At 35.8% G+C, this 18050-nt stretch overlaps 1 protein-coding gene across 1 annotated transcript in view; it reads left to right on the top strand.

Moving 5' to 3' along the window:
- The first annotated feature begins 3943 nt into the window (after positions 1 to 3943).
- CALS5 (callose synthase 5) overlaps positions 3944 to 18050 on the top strand; it is a 28439-nt gene continuing 14332 nt past the window's right edge. Inside the window, exons 1-26 of the mRNA XM_089165125.1 lie at positions 3944 to 4127; positions 4564 to 4664; positions 6621 to 6742; positions 6856 to 6952; positions 7131 to 7241; positions 7355 to 7483; positions 7575 to 7667; positions 8007 to 8098; positions 8300 to 8426; positions 8542 to 8679; positions 8765 to 8841; positions 8950 to 9028; positions 9122 to 9247; positions 9352 to 9466; positions 11502 to 11836; positions 12735 to 12787; positions 12883 to 12943; positions 13088 to 13169; positions 13250 to 13299; positions 13422 to 13508; positions 16219 to 16341; positions 16445 to 16532; positions 16590 to 16596; positions 16645 to 16729; positions 16812 to 16981; positions 17861 to 17984. Coding sequence (XP_089021251.1) covers positions 3944 to 4127; positions 4564 to 4664; positions 6621 to 6742; positions 6856 to 6952; positions 7131 to 7241; positions 7355 to 7483; positions 7575 to 7667; positions 8007 to 8098; positions 8300 to 8426; positions 8542 to 8679; positions 8765 to 8841; positions 8950 to 9028; positions 9122 to 9247; positions 9352 to 9466; positions 11502 to 11836; positions 12735 to 12787; positions 12883 to 12943; positions 13088 to 13169; positions 13250 to 13299; positions 13422 to 13508; positions 16219 to 16341; positions 16445 to 16532; positions 16590 to 16596; positions 16645 to 16729; positions 16812 to 16981; positions 17861 to 17984 — 2856 coding nt within the window. The remainder of the gene's footprint in view (positions 4128 to 4563; positions 4665 to 6620; positions 6743 to 6855; positions 6953 to 7130; positions 7242 to 7354; positions 7484 to 7574; positions 7668 to 8006; positions 8099 to 8299; positions 8427 to 8541; positions 8680 to 8764; positions 8842 to 8949; positions 9029 to 9121; positions 9248 to 9351; positions 9467 to 11501; positions 11837 to 12734; positions 12788 to 12882; positions 12944 to 13087; positions 13170 to 13249; positions 13300 to 13421; positions 13509 to 16218; positions 16342 to 16444; positions 16533 to 16589; positions 16597 to 16644; positions 16730 to 16811; positions 16982 to 17860; positions 17985 to 18050) is intronic.

Here is an 18050-nt window from a genome sequence, read left to right on the forward strand (position 1 = left end):
ATCCATTCATATCGTGTATCATTCATTGACATCAAAACCATGCCACTTATGTCATATCAGATTAATTGACACCCCTAATTAAATGCTCACAAAATGGATGATAAATAAAACAGTAAATGAGAAAATCTCTAGTACCTTTCTCTCCCACACAAAAAATAAAAAAACCTTTCTCCGATCCATAGTTGATTCATAAAAGGCTACTCTACAATGAAAATAAATAATTGGGATGATTAAATAGAATAAAAGGTTGGAAAAAAATAAATATTACTTCCGTAGGCAAGTTTTTTAATTTAAGAAGCTTAGATGCTCATTCTTCCAACTACACTCATGAGTCATGGTTCAATTAAACAAACTTATTATTTCAGAATTTATGTATAATAATCCTTCACTTCTTTTTATTTGTTAGCATTTCATTGAGTCCAAATTGTGTGCATGTACATTAATAAGTATATATATATATATATATATATATATATATATATATATATATGACAGCTAAAAAGCCAACCACATAAAATTCAATACCTTAGAAATGAAGAAACTCTAGGATAAGTCCCTATTCCATGTGATTGACTCCAAAAATGTTATGTACCTAATTGTAGAAGTGTAACATCTAGACATATATTGTGAGAATATCTAAGGGCCTGTTTGGTTACATGAATCTAGAGATTTCAAATCTCTGGATTCATGAATCTGAGAATTTTACCCGTTTGGTTGTAAAAATCTAGAGATTCACATTTTTACACTAAAAACGTGAATCTGTAGATTTATGGGTAAGGGGTGAAATCCAGAGATTTCAAAAAAGCTATACATTTGTACATTCACAAAAATCACATCGATCAAATAAGTTTTTAGGATGAATCCACAATTTCATTCCACAACCAAACATCTAATTTTATAAAGGGTAAATATCACTTACCTCCCCTCTTAGTTGGACAAATAGCACTTACATCCCCTCTTAGTTGGATAATATCATTTACCTCCCCTCTTACCCGGCAAATATATCAAATACCCCCCCCGTAACTTTTCCGTTAAATTTAACCTTTACCGCTAAATATTTTACTAAAACCCCAAACTACCCTTGGTTAAAAATATTTTTATTTTAAACCCTAAATTATCGAATCACCCCAAAAATACTAAATTACCCTCAATTAAAATAATTATTAAAAACTAAAACACCATAGTTAAAACCCAAATTATCTTTAATTATTAAAAGCCTAACATACCCTTTTTTTTTATTTTTTTTATCAAACAATTAAAAAAACACATACTACTATCAACTAAAATTAAAAATGCAATTAAAAAAAAAAAGGTATGTTGATAAAATCAAAACGTACTACTATTTTGGGTTTTTTAATTGTTAGATAAATTTTATTATTTTTAATAAAGGTATGTTGGGCTTTTAATAATTAATGATAATTGGATTTTAACTATGATATTTTGGTTTTTAATAATTATTTTAATTGAGGGTAATTTAGTATTTTAACTGTTAGGGCGATTACTGTAATTTAGGGTTTAATTTAAAATAAAAAATATTTTTAGTTAATGATAGTTTGGGGTGTTAGAAAAATATTTAACGGTAAAAGTTAAATTTAATCGAAAAAGTTAAGAGAGGGGAGGTGTTTGATATATTTGCTAGGTAAGAGGGGATGTAAGTGATATTATCCAACTAAGAGGGGGTGTAAGTGCTATTTGTCCATCTAAGAGGGGAGATAAGTGATATTTACCCTTTTATAAATTATAATTCCATAGACTTGAAATCTATAGATTTGAAATCTCTAGATATTTGAAATCTCGAGACTCATGTAACCAAACAGGCCCTAAGACACATTTTATTTATTTCTTTAAGGTATTATTTGTTTGCAAGATAAAAAAGGTTGTGAAAATAAATTGAGGGAATAGAAAAAAGAAAAAAGAAAAAAGTAAAAAAAGAAGAAGACTTTGTGGAAAAATTATAGTTGAAGATGACATTCTTTATATCCCTCACTTTCCGGTAGAGAGAATAGAGTGAAAAAAGTAAGACGGTGTCCACTCACTTTCTAACCCTATTAAACAAAATAGGAAGGTGGAGACCGTTTAAATTGCTTGGCTAAACAGTCCTAAAAGTCTTATCTTTAAATTTGATAGAATTAAATTTAGATTGTGAATCATTACAGATTTAATGGTAGGATTTATTTACACAGTCGTTGAACTATATTTATGCCAAACAAAATAACCCAAATTTAGAATTTTTTAAATTTTTTTTACTTTTCTCACCCTTTTGTTTTTCACCTCACTTTACATTATTCCAATAAACGGTAACTAATGGATATAATGGGAAAAGAAAAAAAAATAAAAATCCTCTATTAGATTTACAGTTTGATTTCAAATTTGAAAAGTCCAAAATAACCTTATAATTTGAAATCAAGCTTTATATCTCAACCTATTATTTAGCATATATGTACAATGCTGCAGGGTTCACATCCTCTACAATTCTCACCTCCTACAATTCCCTGTAATTCCTATCTAGGATTCTGACACGTGGCAATTAATTATCCAAGGGTCATGATTAGAATCCAACTAAGAATTGAACCTAATAAGTCTCTAAATTTTGTCCTAATTTTGTCTATCCTATTTTTTTGAAGCTTAATTTTATAGATTTATTAGGTTCAATTCTTAATTGAATTCTAATCATGACACTTGAATAATTAACTACTACGTGTCAAAATCTTAGATAGAAATTACAGGGAATTATAAGAAGTGAGAATTGTAGAGGATGTGGACCGTTGCACACAGTGGATGTTTTTCCGATATAATGTGGATGGCATTGTAACCTATTGTTGGGTTCTTACAGTCTTCACCACTCAATGTCTCAACCATCGGTTGTAACCCCAAACCTTCTTTCAAGGAAAGTATGGGGGACGTGCGACCGTCAAGGCAAAACGACCGAATATCTAAATGACACGTGGCGGGCACACTAGTGGCAGGCAACCCTACAACCTGTCATTAACAGAAATCTTGTTGACCTGGCGACAAATTCTAATTCCTTCCCTTTCTCCTCTCTCTCAGCTGCCGCATAACCGTCTTCTCCTTTCTTTTCTTTTCCAATTATCCGTCTCGCGCTCTCTCTCTCTCTCTCTCTCTCTCTCAATCAATCCGCTAGCTATCCTCATCGTCTCTCTCTTCTTTCTCCCTCCGTCTCCTGGCCTGCCCAGTGCAGTCACGCCTCTCGTTTCCCTCCCAAAGGTGAAGTAAATCATTCATCATTTCCTAATCTCTTCTTCTTCTCTCTACATCTGATTATCTCTATCGTTCTTTCATTGAAAAACTGATACAACGTCAGTACAGATCTGAGCTGTTTTCTCTCTTCTCTTCACTCTATTTGAATCTTTTGGTAGCGTACGTGTTTGTTTCTGATTCTTTTCCTTTAATCTTTTGCCGGAAATCGCAGGCGAAGGCGAAGGCACTGGAACGGTAGCTAGGGACCTAGAGATTGAACTTATATTGAATAAAAATGTGAGTACATTTGAGCTTCTATATCTTCGATCAACAGGTCTTTTAAGAAGTTTGTATAATTTGGCAACTGATTCGGTGATTTCTTTTCTTTTGGTGAATGCAGTGGTTTTCTCAAGTCTCTGACGATCGTTTTAGTAGTCGAGTTCGGAGGTCTTCTCAACTGGTTGAAAGCAATACCAAATTTGTTCAGTTTAGATCTCCACAGATTTAGAGCTTGTGTTCGCTTTGATAGAAGTATCTACTCACTGTTTCTCGCATACTTTCGTTTCATTGTTTTCATTGTGTCTCTTCTTTCTTCCGATTCGAGTTCTATTAGGCGTGATAAGGATGATTTTTCATCCTTTCCCTAATTAGTTTCTTCTACTCAAAACGTTTCCTGTAAATTGATTGTTCATCTTCCTTCTCTACAGGTTGTTTGAATAGTATAGCTTAAACTTGAGCCGCTTTAATGTCAGTCGAGTCAGGTCCTCAGGCGGCGCTGACGAGACGATCGTCTCGCAGCGCCGCGACAACAACCTTTACGATGGAAGTCTTCGACAATGAGGTGGTGCCATCCTCCCTCGGATCCATTGCTCCGATCCTCCGTGTTGCAGCGGAGATCGAATCTGAACGACCAAGAGTTGCTTATCTCTGTAAGTTCATTACTTCAATTACAGAGACCTTTTAAGTTTTAGAAGTACGTCTTCAAATACTGCTTTTGCAGTGAAACCGACTGGGATTCGATTCCTGCCCCGGTGATGGCGCTTTGTTGTGCCTTCTGCATAACCAGCCTCGACATGCAGCTCGCGTTGTAGGGGTATTTCTGGCATTACGAGTTAATTGGGGTAGTTTGGTAATATTAATGACAAAAATCCATCATTAACATGTCCATATTGTTCCTTTACCAATAAGTTTCTTCTCAGTGTGTGAAAGAGACGCAGGCATCTTGGTTGGTTGCGCTTTCTGTTTGCAGCGGAAATCAACAGCCTATTTTATTATTTCTTTTAAAAAACTATGTAAGAGATTTGCAAGGCATATTATTTTGAAGGTTTTAACTTAATTTTCTGTTTCCCCAATTTTTTGTTCAAGGTCGATTCTATGCATTTGAGAAAGCTCGTAGGTTGGATCCCAGCTCGAGCGGTCGTGGTGTACGACAATTCAAGACAGCTCTACTGCAACGGCTGGAACGGGTGAGATTTTTATCTCCATTTGCTCTTATCTTTCTTAGGTTAAATTAACTGCCTAAAACTATTGGCTTTCTTTGAATCGCACATTTTTGTTTTTACTCCAATTCTAAAAGCCATTTCCAATTTAGAAACGAAACATGGCCCCGAGAAAATGGGAATAACGTTCCTTCGCCTTTAAGACCAAGTTTCCGAGGTTGGTTTTCAAATGCCAGTCGACGTCATTCGACTAATAACTGTAATTTGGATATTGATAGGCAGCCTGGGTGTATGGAAACGAATCATACGATTACAAAATATTATTACAAAATGAACGGAAATAAATTGTGAAAAGAGATCCAGGAGTTCATTCATTTGTTATTCGTTTACAATCAGGAGTGGCTTTTCCCGTACCTTTTGGTCAAACAGGACTTAGTCGTTTTTTAGTGTGACGAAGGCCTAGGCTAACTATGTATTGACAATTTTTTCCCATTTTTGTTGAAGTTTATGAGATTGATAAAAGAACAAGACATTTCAAGTCTTAAACTTATGGTCTGAATTTCGATTTTTATTTTTGTCTTTTGATAAGTAACTTCCCAAACCTAAATCCTTTCAATTCCAATGCACTACTAGACAATACACACTTATTTATTTATTTATTTATTAGAGTTAACAAAAAGTACTTTCTATTTTAAATGTAATAGTAAGTGCTTTAAGATGCACTGACTCTTTTTGGAGTTGTAGTAAACTTATAAAAAATCTAGTTTTCCACTTTGCTTTGGTCGTAAGTTCTACTTTGGCTTTGACCGATTAAATAAAAAAAGAAAACTACTTGTTCCTAATAACAATCTATCTATTTTCTTGTGCCTTTAAGAGGATACATGTTAAGCTTGTTTCGAAATAAGCTATCATATATATGGAATTCAAAGTATACAAAACATTAGAAAAACATATAATAGAAAAAGATTCACTCCATAGTAAAAAATTTATTTCTAAAATTAAAATTAATGTTCTGAAATAAATTTTTAATTCTAAAATTTTAAAATAGATAAAATAAAAATTAAAGTATTTGTACATAACCTTCACCTTTGTGAAAAACATAAGAAAGAATACAAATTTAACGATGAAATGAAACTCTTAGATTGCTATCTATTTGGATGGTGAAGAATGAAATAACTTTCTTTCATTGAGATGAGATAACTTTTGTCTTTCCTAGTGATGGGATTAATCTCCACCTTTTAGTGTATACTATTTCATAAGCTAATCAATTGTATAGTCACTCATCAAGGAACATGTTACTTTAGTTTAAAAAATATTTAAAGAGTATCAGATTAATGTATATCATCCATCTATATTATTTCTGGGAAAGAATACTACAATGTTGTATTGCATTTGTATGGTAAGAAATAATATGGGTAAAATGAATATCTTTTCTCTCTTTTGAAATGAAAAACACACCCCCATTATAAGTTACCGTATATTAATCTAGGAACCAGAAGCCTAGCAGCAATCTTCTTAAAAGTTTTAGGTCCTACTCATGTGGCAGACATTAGGTGTTCCATTGATAGGTTTAATAAATTTTTATTAAAATTAAAATAGATTAAAACAATATTACATGAATCAATTAAAATGTTTATATTTTTTGGACTTGCAATCACATTATCTCACTATTTTGAACGGCACATGATTGGTATGTTTAATAGAAATGTTCCTGCTATTCCTACTAGCAGCCAATCAAATGAAATCTAGAGGATGCTTGTAGACACATAAGAACCTGGAAAGGTCTTTATAAACCAAAATGAAAGTGAATTATTCCATTTGATTGCTGCACAGTTCATTATGGAAATAACTTGCATAGTGACCAAAATTTAACCTCAAAATATGTGACTTTTGATACGTGGGTTATCGGAATGCTGAAAGGGCGCCTACGTAGATAGTATTATTTCTAGTTTTGATGAGAATTTTGGTGTGTGATTGCTACAGGACAATGCATCTAGTCTTGCATCCAGAGTTAAAAAGAGCGACGCGCGGGAAATTGAGAGTTTTTATCAGCAGTACTATGAAAAATATGTCAGAGCACTGGACAAAGGGGAGCAGGCAGATAGGTAATTTGCACACTTCTAATGAATATGGCTCTATATATGTATATGGCCTTTTATGCGAAGATATTTATCTCTTTGACTTGAAGTGGATGACGTACATGTTAATTCCATGACAGAGCCCAACTTGGGAAAGCGTACCAAACAGCTGGAGTGCTCTTTGAAGTTTTATGTGCAGTTAATAAGACTGAAAAAGTTGAAGAAGTTGCTCCTGAGGTCAGTTGCGTTTGTGGGTGTGGCTGCACACATCCCTGTGCGTTGATGTGTTTGCAAGTGCTCTACTGTGTTTATTAGTTCTCTATTTCGAGATTGGTTATTGTGGTCTTATTATTGTTACTCTGCTGTTAAATGTTGGTAATGCTCGGCCTCGTCTTGATCGATTCACTTTGAGCAGATTATTGCGGCCGCTAGAGATGTCCAAGAAAAGAAGGAAATCTATGCCCCTTATAACATTCTTCCCTTGGATGCAGCTGGCTCGTCACAGTCTATCATGCAGCTCGAGGAGGTAATGGATTTTTGAAATGTTGTTTTGCCGTCATCATTTACTTCAAGCGTGGTTTCACGCATAACTTGGTTTATCAAAGATGAAAAACCCTACCGGCTTTCCATTCACAACAGGTTAAAGCTGCGGTGGCTGCTCTTCGAAACACTCGTGGCTTGAATTGGCCTACTGCATTTGAGCAGTCTAGGCAAAAAGCAGGAGACTTGGATCTTCTTGATTGGCTGAGGGCTATGTTTGGTTTTCAGGTACTTGAGATCTCTGATCCCTCATTAATTTGTGACCATTTAGTCTTCTAGATGGAGAAATCTGACCCATGTTAACATTTTGGCATTTCAGAGAGACGGTGCCAGGAACCAGAGGGAGCATTTGATTTTACTGCTAGCTAATGTTCACATAAGGCTTTTACCTAAGCCTGAACCTCTTAATAAGGCATGCACTCTTATTATTTTATGTCATGTGTTTACCTTTATTAACTTCAATGCTTTTACAAGTGTTAGAAATCCATGATATTCTTTTGTTGTTTGAAAGGGGAGGAGAAAATAGCAATCCATAATCACAGTTTATCATTTTATCAGAAGTCAATTCTTCAAAGTTTACCTACTACGCTGCTTGCTGCAGTTACTTCTATATAATGTTCCAAAAGACACTTATTAGTTATTAGACAAAAACATAAAATTCGTCGTTTCGGCTTTATATATATTTTTTAAAATAATCTATATGATCCCTCATCAACACTCGGCATTAGCTAATCCTGTTCCTCTAGTCCAGCTTGATGAACGAGCAGTTGATGCAGTGATGAATAAACTTTTCAAGAACTACAAAACCTGGTGCAAGTTCTTGGGACGGAAACACAGTTTACGGTGAGATACATTATTAGCTTCTCCTAACCCCACCCCCCACCTCTTATTATTGGAAGGGTTTACATCTTCCGGAATGCTTTTATTTGTATCGTTGGGATATTATTAGCTACCCTCTCCCCTCCTTTTTCTTTGTTGGGACGGGGCACAGCTTCTAAAATGCTTTTATTTGTATGGTTGGAATGTAATATGAGATGTTTACAGGCTTCCTCAAGGGCAACAAGAAGTGCAACAGAGAAAGATACTGTACATGGGCCTGTATCTTCTTATTTGGGGCGAAGCGGGAAATATTCGCTTTATGCCCGAGTGTTTATGCTACATATTTCATAATGTGAGTATCACATATTTAGTGAACCCACGTGTTGGTCAATATCAGTTCCTTTGTCTGCCTTCCACTGCATACTCCATTTTACATGGTTAGTGATGACATCTGAATTTACAATTAGATGGCGTACGAACTTCATGGTCTATTGGCTGGAAATGTCAGTATTGTGACTGGGGAGAATATAAAACCTTCATATGGTGGGGATGATGAAGCTTTCCTGAGAAAGGTTATTACACCATTGTATCGTGTAGTTGAGAAGGTATACAATACCTTAGCCTACCATTCCGTTTTCCTCACGAAGTTCTACTGCAGCTTTTGAAACATGTTTTGATGATAATTTCCAGGAATCTAAGAAAAGCAGAGGTGGAACAGCACCCCACTCAGCTTGGTGTAACTACGATGATCTAAATGAATATTTCTGGTCTGTAATGGAATTTGATATCTCATGAGATCAGTGAAAGCATGTTTTACTGCCTATCTGGCTCTCTTCATCTCAACTGATAGTTGAATTCCATTACACATCATACAGGTCAGCTGATTGTTTCTCTCTAGGGTGGCCTATGTCTGTCGATGGGGATTTCTTCAAATCAACACGTGACACAACACAGGTACTTCATGAAATTAATTATGAATTCACCGCAGGATGCATGTTTACACTTTCTAGGATATCAACCCACAAGTTTTATATATCCACAATTTAGGGACGACAAGCACGCCGAAGTAAATCTGGAAGTACAGGCAAATCATATTTTGTCGAGACCAGGTCATTTTGGCATATCTTTCGAAGTTTTGATCGCCTGTGGACATTCTATATTCTGGCTTTCCAGGTACCGTCTGCAATTTTATACAAATAATAAATCAGTGTAACTTTTGGGTTTAACTGTAGATGTCTATCAGGAAACAAGTTAGTATTTGAATTGGTTGTTTGCAGGCTATGGTAATTATTGCTTGGTCGGCTGTTTCACCATTGGGAATCCTTCAGAAGAAAGTCCTGTTTCGTATCTCTAGTATTTTTATCACGGCAGCCTTCCTACGCTTCCTCCAAAGTATGAGAGTTCTTAATTAGATTTTGCATTGGACAAATTTGAATATTAGTTGTTACAGCTTTTTATTTTGTGGATAATATGCCATGTGGTAATTGATCATATCCTATAATTCTTTCATTAACAAACCTTTTCCTTTACGAGTTGAAAAGTGAATCTGCGAATTATTTTCATTTTACAGATTCTTTTTGTTTATGGAAAGATTTTGAGTCTTCTGTCATTATTATTATTATTATTTTATTAGTTTTTTTTCTTCAAAAAAAAAATGGTCCCTTGAGGGGAAGTTTGTTACCAAGTTGATTCTTATGGAGTTTTAATTTGTACGGTGCAATTAAGGTGGTCCAGAAATACTTTCTCAGGCACATTCAGGAATGGGGATTTTGTCATTTTCTAGTTGTAGGTGCTCTAGATTTTTGGATTTGATCTGGACTGTAAACTTGGTTTCAGTAGAAGTAGTCTATTTTCTATCCTTGCTAAGTTAAAACCACAATTTTGTTTGGGTACATAACTGGGGTTAGAGACCCAGAAATGAAAACAAACCACTTAAAGGAAGTACCAGATACCTCCGCCTGCAGGATTCCTGCGAGGACCAGAGGTGGATCTGGAAGGAATACCATAGACTCCTTCAGCACCGAAGGCATCTTTGACATCCGGTCAACAGCAACATTGGGTATGTGAGAGACCAAAACTTGCAACGAAGGCTTTAAGATGGTCTTAACATCATCCACTAACCTGGCAGGACACCCAAGTGTCGCCTTCCCAGTGGAGAGACTAGAAATCAACTCTAGGGAATCAGATTCCCCGGCCAAGGGTCAAAACCCCCTCATATTGGCCAGCAGCAATCCCTTGAGCATTTAAAGATCAGCTTCAAAGACTGAACAGAGGCCAATGAATTTGGCAAACCACCTCTATAAGCACCTGTGTGGCCACAAAAAAACCTTCCAATTTGTGCATTGTTAACTGTTGCATCAATATTAAATTTAAGAGCCCCAATTGGGGGGGGGGTTGTTGGTTTTGGGGCTTCCATGTAGCTCTTCCTGCATCCACCATAGGTCTAGCAATAACCACCCTATAAGAGGTCCAGGCTTCAGTAACTGAGGTTGAAAATTCCCTGATAGGGATCTAACCCTCATCCAATCTGTTGAAATTCCCTTCATGACAATCTATATTTCACCAAGTCCAAAGCAAGAAAGCAACACATGCAAAGGTGGTTGGCTATTGATCAACCCCAAACCTCCTAGATGAGGGTCTGACAAGATTCACCATGTTCCACCCCTTCAATCCTAAATGTTGCTATGGGAAGGGAGAATCTCAGCCCAAACTCTCCTAGCATAACAACCATCTCTCAAGACGTCGAGGTTTTCGTTGAAGCTCTGCTAGAGAAAAAAAACATTTCCAAAGGTACTTTGCTGAGGTTGTAGGTGTTATTGTGGAACCACAGTATCAAATACCTTGATAAAGATATGTTGCCTGTATTTGAACACTGAATGGAGAGTGAACATTTCCTTTCTTTCTTAAGATATCTAGAAAGTGCTTCATCATTGCAGCTCCATGGATGTATATTACGTCAAGTGTATGGAACTTGTAATATTAGAGATCTGTTTATCTTTTTCGTCTAGACTTGAATTCAATTCTGTCCTAATCAATCTTCTGAGTTACCTGCCACTGGTTGGCCAGATTTGGAATCTTTTCCCCTTTTGTTTTTTGTATTGTCCAATATTTAATGTCTAAGTTTATGAATTTGATTTTAGTTAGGGCAGTGAGTAGTTATAATTGTCAATAAATTCCCTATGCCCACTAATTTCTAGTCAGTTTCTTTCTTTTTTTAATTCAACCTCATCCTTGCCACCCGCCATAGCTTTCTGGTTTTCATATACCAACCTGTTAGTCTTTTTTCAGTGGGTTGTTACGATTTTTTTATATTGAGTGACACAAAAAAAGTTAACAGTATTGAATTGTATATTTATTGCCTTTTCTTTTTTCTTGTTTTTCTAGTAAATTTGTGGTTTTATTCTTCTCTCCCCCTTGTTTGTGATAGGTATTTTGGATCTAGTCTTAAACTTTCCCGGATACCATAGGTGGAAGTTCACGGATGTGTTGAGAAACATTCTTAAGATATTCATTAGCCTTGCATGGCTCATTGTTCTTCCACTATGTTATTTGAAAAGCTTGACCTGGACCCCTGATGAAGTGAAGAATGTGATGTCTCATGTTCACCAAGTGAAGGATATACCAGCTTTATACATCTTGGCAGTTATCCTATACTTGATTCCAAATGTACTCGCTGCAGCTTTGTTTATCTTTCCAATGTTTCGGCGGTTGATTGAAAATTCTGATTGGCATATCATAAGGCTTCTTTTGTGGTGGTCCCAGGTACATTGATGCCCATCCTCTAATTTCCAGTTATTTTGTTGCAAATACTATTAATGTTGCTTGTACTGATGAACCCCCCCCCCCCCCCCCCCAAAAAAAAAAAAAAAAAAAAAGAAAAAAAAAAGGAAAAGATGGTTTCATATTTTAATTTTTAGTGAACTCTCTAGTTATGCAAAATATTGGTTCCGTTTTGAAGTATCATTTGTGTAACTTCATCAAATAAATTTATTCCCAAAATATTATTTTCTTCCAAATCTCCAGGATAGATCTATGATTGTTCCAACTTGAAGTATCTTTTGTATAACTGGATCGAACGATTTCAAAATTCTTAGTTTATTTAATAGATAACATTTTATTGTCACCAGAACAAGGTGACTTGAGAAGGATAATTTATTTAATGTTGAGCAATGCTAACAGTACTTTGGAATATGTTGACTGTGTGTCTTTAATGATCTCTTTTTTGCATGTTTGGATCTTCAATTACATCAAAACACCATATAAGTGTTTTGTTTCTTAACAATTTATTTGATTTATATGTTTACTAACTTGTTCAATAATATATGTACAGATATAAACTATTGTTCACCTTAAACAATATCTGAATTCTACAATCTCCTAAAGCTGTGACACTTCTTTTGAATCATGTGCTACAATAGAGAATAAACATGCAAAATATGAGCATTAGGAACCTGAATAGCGTGGTAATAAATACACTTAAAATAAAAAGTTTAGCTTACATTATATGATTAAGACATTAAGTTTATTTCTTTTTGTTCAATTTATTATCTCTGGGCTGTGAATGTGTTCGACAACACTTTTATTTTCTTTTTTTATGTTATTGGCTTTGGGCTGTAAATATGTTCAACAAAATCTGCTTAATGGAACAACTTTATTGCAGCCAAGAATATATGTCGGAAGGGGTATGCATGAAAGTCAGTTTGCTCTTTTCAAGTGAGTTTAGCAGCCATTATTATCACATTTGTTTTAATGACAGGACTCTTTCGGTTGGTGCAAAATTTCTTACTATTAAAATCCCCCCCTTCCAGGTATACTCTGTTCTGGGTTCTGCTTCTGTGTTCCAAATTCGCATTCAGCTACTTTGTCCAGGTCTGTATCATTATATAGTAACGTTCAACTACTTGAAAACTCAAATTTTGAGGGATCTTGGTTTCTATTTTATTGGTTTATGTCCTTCTATGAGGTTATAGTTTGTTCTTATCTCAATCGTTTATTGTCTTTCTATGATCACAGATACGACCTTTAGTGAAGCCCACTAAAGATATAATGAATGTCCGCCGCGTTCGTTACGATTGGCATGAATTTTTTCCCGATGGTATCCATTTCTTGTTGGATTGATATCTCGCATTTATACTTTGTATATCTGTTACTGAATGGTTTGATCTGTAAATGCAGCTAAAAACAACTATGGTGCTATTATCTCACTATGGGCACCAGTAACCTTGGTAGGTCTTTTCAATTTTTCTTGTTTTTAATTAAATGTATATTAAGTTTCTTAAGTCTTTACTCAATGATAAGCTCATGTATTTGTTGAACCTAACTCATGTTTGGTGACAAATTTATGCAGGTTTATTTTATGGACACCCAGATTTGGTACGCTGTTTTCTCAACCTTGTATGGTGGGGTCTATGGAGCTTTTGATCGTCTTGGAGAGGTATAATTTAGTAAATTTAAGCTTGTCTAAAGATTTGTGTAGTTTGACGTAACACCAATGTCGGACATGATCTTGGTTATTTTAATTTGGCAAGTTTATTTGCATATATTATGCTTTCTTTTTCTTTGTTTCATCAGCCAATATAACCTTGAAAGGAATGGACACAACCACATAATGGCAGACCTATTTCCTGCCAGGCTGCTCCCTCACCCAGTTCTGTCATACACATTTTATGTCTCAATATCTAACCATCTTCCCCCCCCCCCCCCCCCCAAAAAAAAAAAAAAAATCCCATGAAGGCCATCCTTGTTTTCATTTTTTATTTCCCATATTCGTTGTCCATCTGAAAAATTAAGTGATGATTTTTTCAAAAGTTCACTATTATTGCTCTTGCATTGATTGTCACTTGCATTTATAACCCAAGTTGGGGATAGCTTAGGTAGATAAAGAATGGTACCATCTAAATATCAATTTTTGGTTGAGAGAATGTTTCGCATCATAGTATTTTTAAGAATGCATCAAACAACCCGTTTGGTGTTTGAACCTTCCAAATTTCATTAAACAAGGGCACTTTTGTATAAAGTTGCAGAGATGCCATAGCTTCTACTAATTGCCCATACGAAACCTAAAACTAGAAGCTCATCTTACATGACCAGTTCATATTTTGTACAAGTTCCTAGCAGTTCACAATGTAGATGCCAGTTCAACTAAGAACCAACACTTAATTAGGATCAATGTGCCAATATTCTCTCGCCTGCATCTGACAGAACAGATGATGTGCATAGGCTTGCACTCTCAGCAATAGAAATCCATCAAGATAACAACCCCACATGTACGATCCGATGTGTTTGATCAGCAACTCAGTCACTCACACAAGCAGAAATCAAAGAAATCATTTTAAATATTAAAAGAATATAGAAGATAGAAGAAGATAGATTTGGATTGAGCCTTTCTCTAGTCACTCTTGCATGGCTCTAGTCACAGCCATTAACAAGGTTTCAAGCTGGACCAACACTCAGTTTTCATGAACATTACTTGGTTATAGATTAGTCTTGTTCTTATTTATAATGCTATAACAATCTAAAGCCCAAACAGGTGAAACCAGAGAACTATCCTAAATAAAGTCTTAAAACTACTCAATTTGCTTTGGACCGTTGCACAGCCTTGGGCTTCCACTTGATCTCCAATACAGCTGGCCTTAGGACACATAAGATTTGGGAATAGTCTCCTAATGATCAAATTGAAAGAAATTCTCCCAAATATGTTATTTCTAATAGAGGAGTGTGTTTGAGAAACTCATCTCCTCCTCTCCAGAAGTCAGCTGATCAACATGGAAAAAATGGACAGAATTGGATTCTCCTTAGGCTGACCCAACATCTAGTCAAATTCTGGACAGAGTCAATGATTAACCTCGGAAGAAATTGACTGGATCAGTAGCCCCAAAGTAAGGACCATACTTGGATCTCTCCCAGTTAGTGGGCCTGCTGTATCAACTTAACCTTTTTATTTTGACGACTTTGTCATATTCCTGAGCTGAGCTACCATCTTCAACTTTTACAGTATCCAACAGAGTCCCATACAATATTCTCCTTTTCTCACCAAATATTGGTTTTTTGGATGAATAAAAATATATTAAACTCAAAAAGGGAAAACAGGAAAGAAGATACTGAGATGAAAAGAAGGGTGGAGGATGGCCTGCAGCATTCAATGTCAAAGGTCTACAGTGAGGCCAGATGACAATGAAGGGCAAGAAACCAGATGGATTTGGTGAATGGGCTAGGAAAGAAAAGATACTGGACATCTTCATCTGCTACAGAGGATGCAGGTGGGAGGGGAGGGGGACTTGGAAGCAACATTACCAAATGTCGTTTGACGATGGTCAAGAAACATGTGGAGAACTTTTATCCTTTGATATACCACAGCTTCACTTGAATATAGTAGTTTCTATAAGACATATTCAACTCTTGAAGGTCCTAAAGGTGATATTTTGTACACCAAGGTGAAATCATTTAAAGGTTTGCTAAGTTTGTCCAGTTTTGATTGTTTTTTGCTGCTAACTTACCAAAATCAAATGGTAAAGTTGGCTTCTTTTAGGAAGTTGATTCAAGTTAGGTTCGTTAAAACCATCAACTCAATGTTCATGACTGTTTATCAATTATACAACAATACCACCACCCAACTAAATGGGATCGGCTGCATGGATCCTTGCCTTCCTAACTATTCTATTTGAGGCCATACTAAATACAAGGCCTAAGCTATGCATATCCTTTTCACACTTGTCTTAAGGTTATCTTAGGTTTGCCCCTAGTTCTTCTAATTCCTTCAATCTGAATTAAACCGCTTCTCCAAACAGGAGCACTTAAAGGCCTTCACTGAATGTGGTCATGCCACCTCAATTGACTTTCTTGTAGCTTATCATTTATCGGAACTACTCCAACTCTAACATGGCAGCCATTTCATTCTTCTCTTTCTAAGTACCTATAGGATTTTTGTTTCCATCATTTTGTAGCACCATTGAAGTGTTCAAGGTAGAGCAAGGGATCTAATTAAATGATAGGAAGACAGTAGCGGTATCTACATTATATTATTGCCATTGGTCTCAGGACTAATTTGATAACTGCATGTAGTTTCTTTGATTTATTAACTATTGCATATAATTTCTTTTTTTTAACCCCCCCTAAAAAATTACATGTTTCTTTCCATTTAAAAGATAAGGACATTGGGCATGCTAAGGTCACGATTCCAATCTTTACCTGGTGCTTTCAACTCATGCCTTATACCTTCTGATAAGAACCAGAGAAGGGGATTTTTTTTCATCAAGCGCTTTTCTGAGGTTCGTATGCCATATTGCTGAACAATTGACAACTGAAACGCACAATACTAAGAGGAAAAATTTCTCTTGGGAAAGTAATATTTGGATATTGCTGTCTGTGTAGGCTTCTGTAAGCAGGAGAACTGAAGCTGCAAAGTTTGCTCAGTTGTGGAATGAAGTGATATGCAGTTTCCGTGAAGAAGACCTCATAAGTGACAGGAAAGACCTCTCTACTGATTCAAGATGATGTTCTTCTTCTCTTGTTTTAGTTTTTAAGTCTTTTTTATTTAGTTGGATTAAAATTTTTTTTTTTTCTGTATCCAGTGAGATGGATCTGTTGCTTGTTCCTTATTCATCAGATCCAAGTCTGAAGCTAATACAGTGGCCACCATTCTTGCTTGCTAGTAAGGTTAGGAACACATTTTTTTTTTTTTTTTGCAAGGATTATTTGATACCAGGAATGTTGGTCGATCATTTATCTATCTATGCAGATCCCAATAGCATTGGATATGGCTGCTCAGTTTCGATCAAAGGATTCTAAAGATTCTGACCTTTGGAAGCGTATTTGTGCTGATGATTATATGAAATGTGCTGTGATTGAATGCTACGAGTCTTTCAAACTTGTTTTGAATGCACTAGTTGTTGGGGAAAACGAGAAAAGGTTTTTCTTTCCTCTTTTTTTTTTCCCCCGAAAATTGGCCTTTTGTCTATTATGACTTGTAAAACTAAGATGGATAACATTTAAAAGGCGGGCTTTGGTTTCCTAGCTAAATCAGCAATCGAGGAGTCTACTGTGGGGCCAGATGGCAGAGAGAGAGAATGCAAGTAGATGGATCCCAGATGATTTCCAGTAATGAATCAAAATACTGCACGGAAATATAGTTATGCATGCTTCAAGCTCTAAGTTCCATTATTTATTCATCCGGAAAAAAAGGAACTTAGAGCTTGAAGCACACATAACTATATGTCCTTTCAGTATTTTGATTCATTGCTTGAAATCATCTGGGATCCATCTACTTGCATGCTCTCTCTGCCATCTGACCCCACAGTAGACTCCTCGATTGCTGATTTAGCTAGGAAGTTGATGTTTTTTCATCAATTTCTCAGCTTTGGGCGGAGCGAAGTATTTGCAGATGGTCCCCCAAATCTAGATTTCCCAATCACATTTGAATGCCATCTGCAAGGATGTGAGCTCCAAACTTTCCATTCTCTCACCAAAACCCGTTGTAAACTTCCCAAGGAACAGGTTCTTTGTTGTTAATTGGGGTTCAGATATGTTAAAAAAAAAGGGTTTAGATAGTTCCTCATTGACTCTAGGCTAGTTTAGTGTTGGAGGCCTGCCCCCAAACCCCCCTCCCCCTTCTCTTTGTCTCTTCTTGGTTCCCCATTTAAGCTTTGCATAGCATTTATGCACCCCCAAAAGAAAGTGTGGGAAGAGAACCTTGATAAATGTTATTTCTAAAACTTATCGAGGCAGATATAATGCTGCTTCTGTGTTTGAAATTTTGTATGTATCTGATCATACATATTATTGTAACAGGATGATCAGCATCATCATAAAAGAAGTTGAAAGTAACCTTTCCAAGAATACGTTTCTTGCAAATTTCAGAACGAGTCCTTTACCTACTCTGTGCAAGAAATTTGTGGAACTTGTAGGGATCTTGGTGAGTTTTCTATGAGAAACAAATTTTATTTCTATTTATATTTATCATCTTCAGGATTCTTATGTA

The sequence above is a fragment of the Hakea prostrata genome, chromosome 1 (genome assembly GCF_041222555.1).
Source record: "Hakea prostrata isolate BN-2017 chromosome 1, UWA_Hpros_2, whole genome shotgun sequence".
NCBI classification, from domain to species: domain Eukaryota; kingdom Viridiplantae; phylum Streptophyta; class Magnoliopsida; order Proteales; family Proteaceae; genus Hakea; species Hakea prostrata.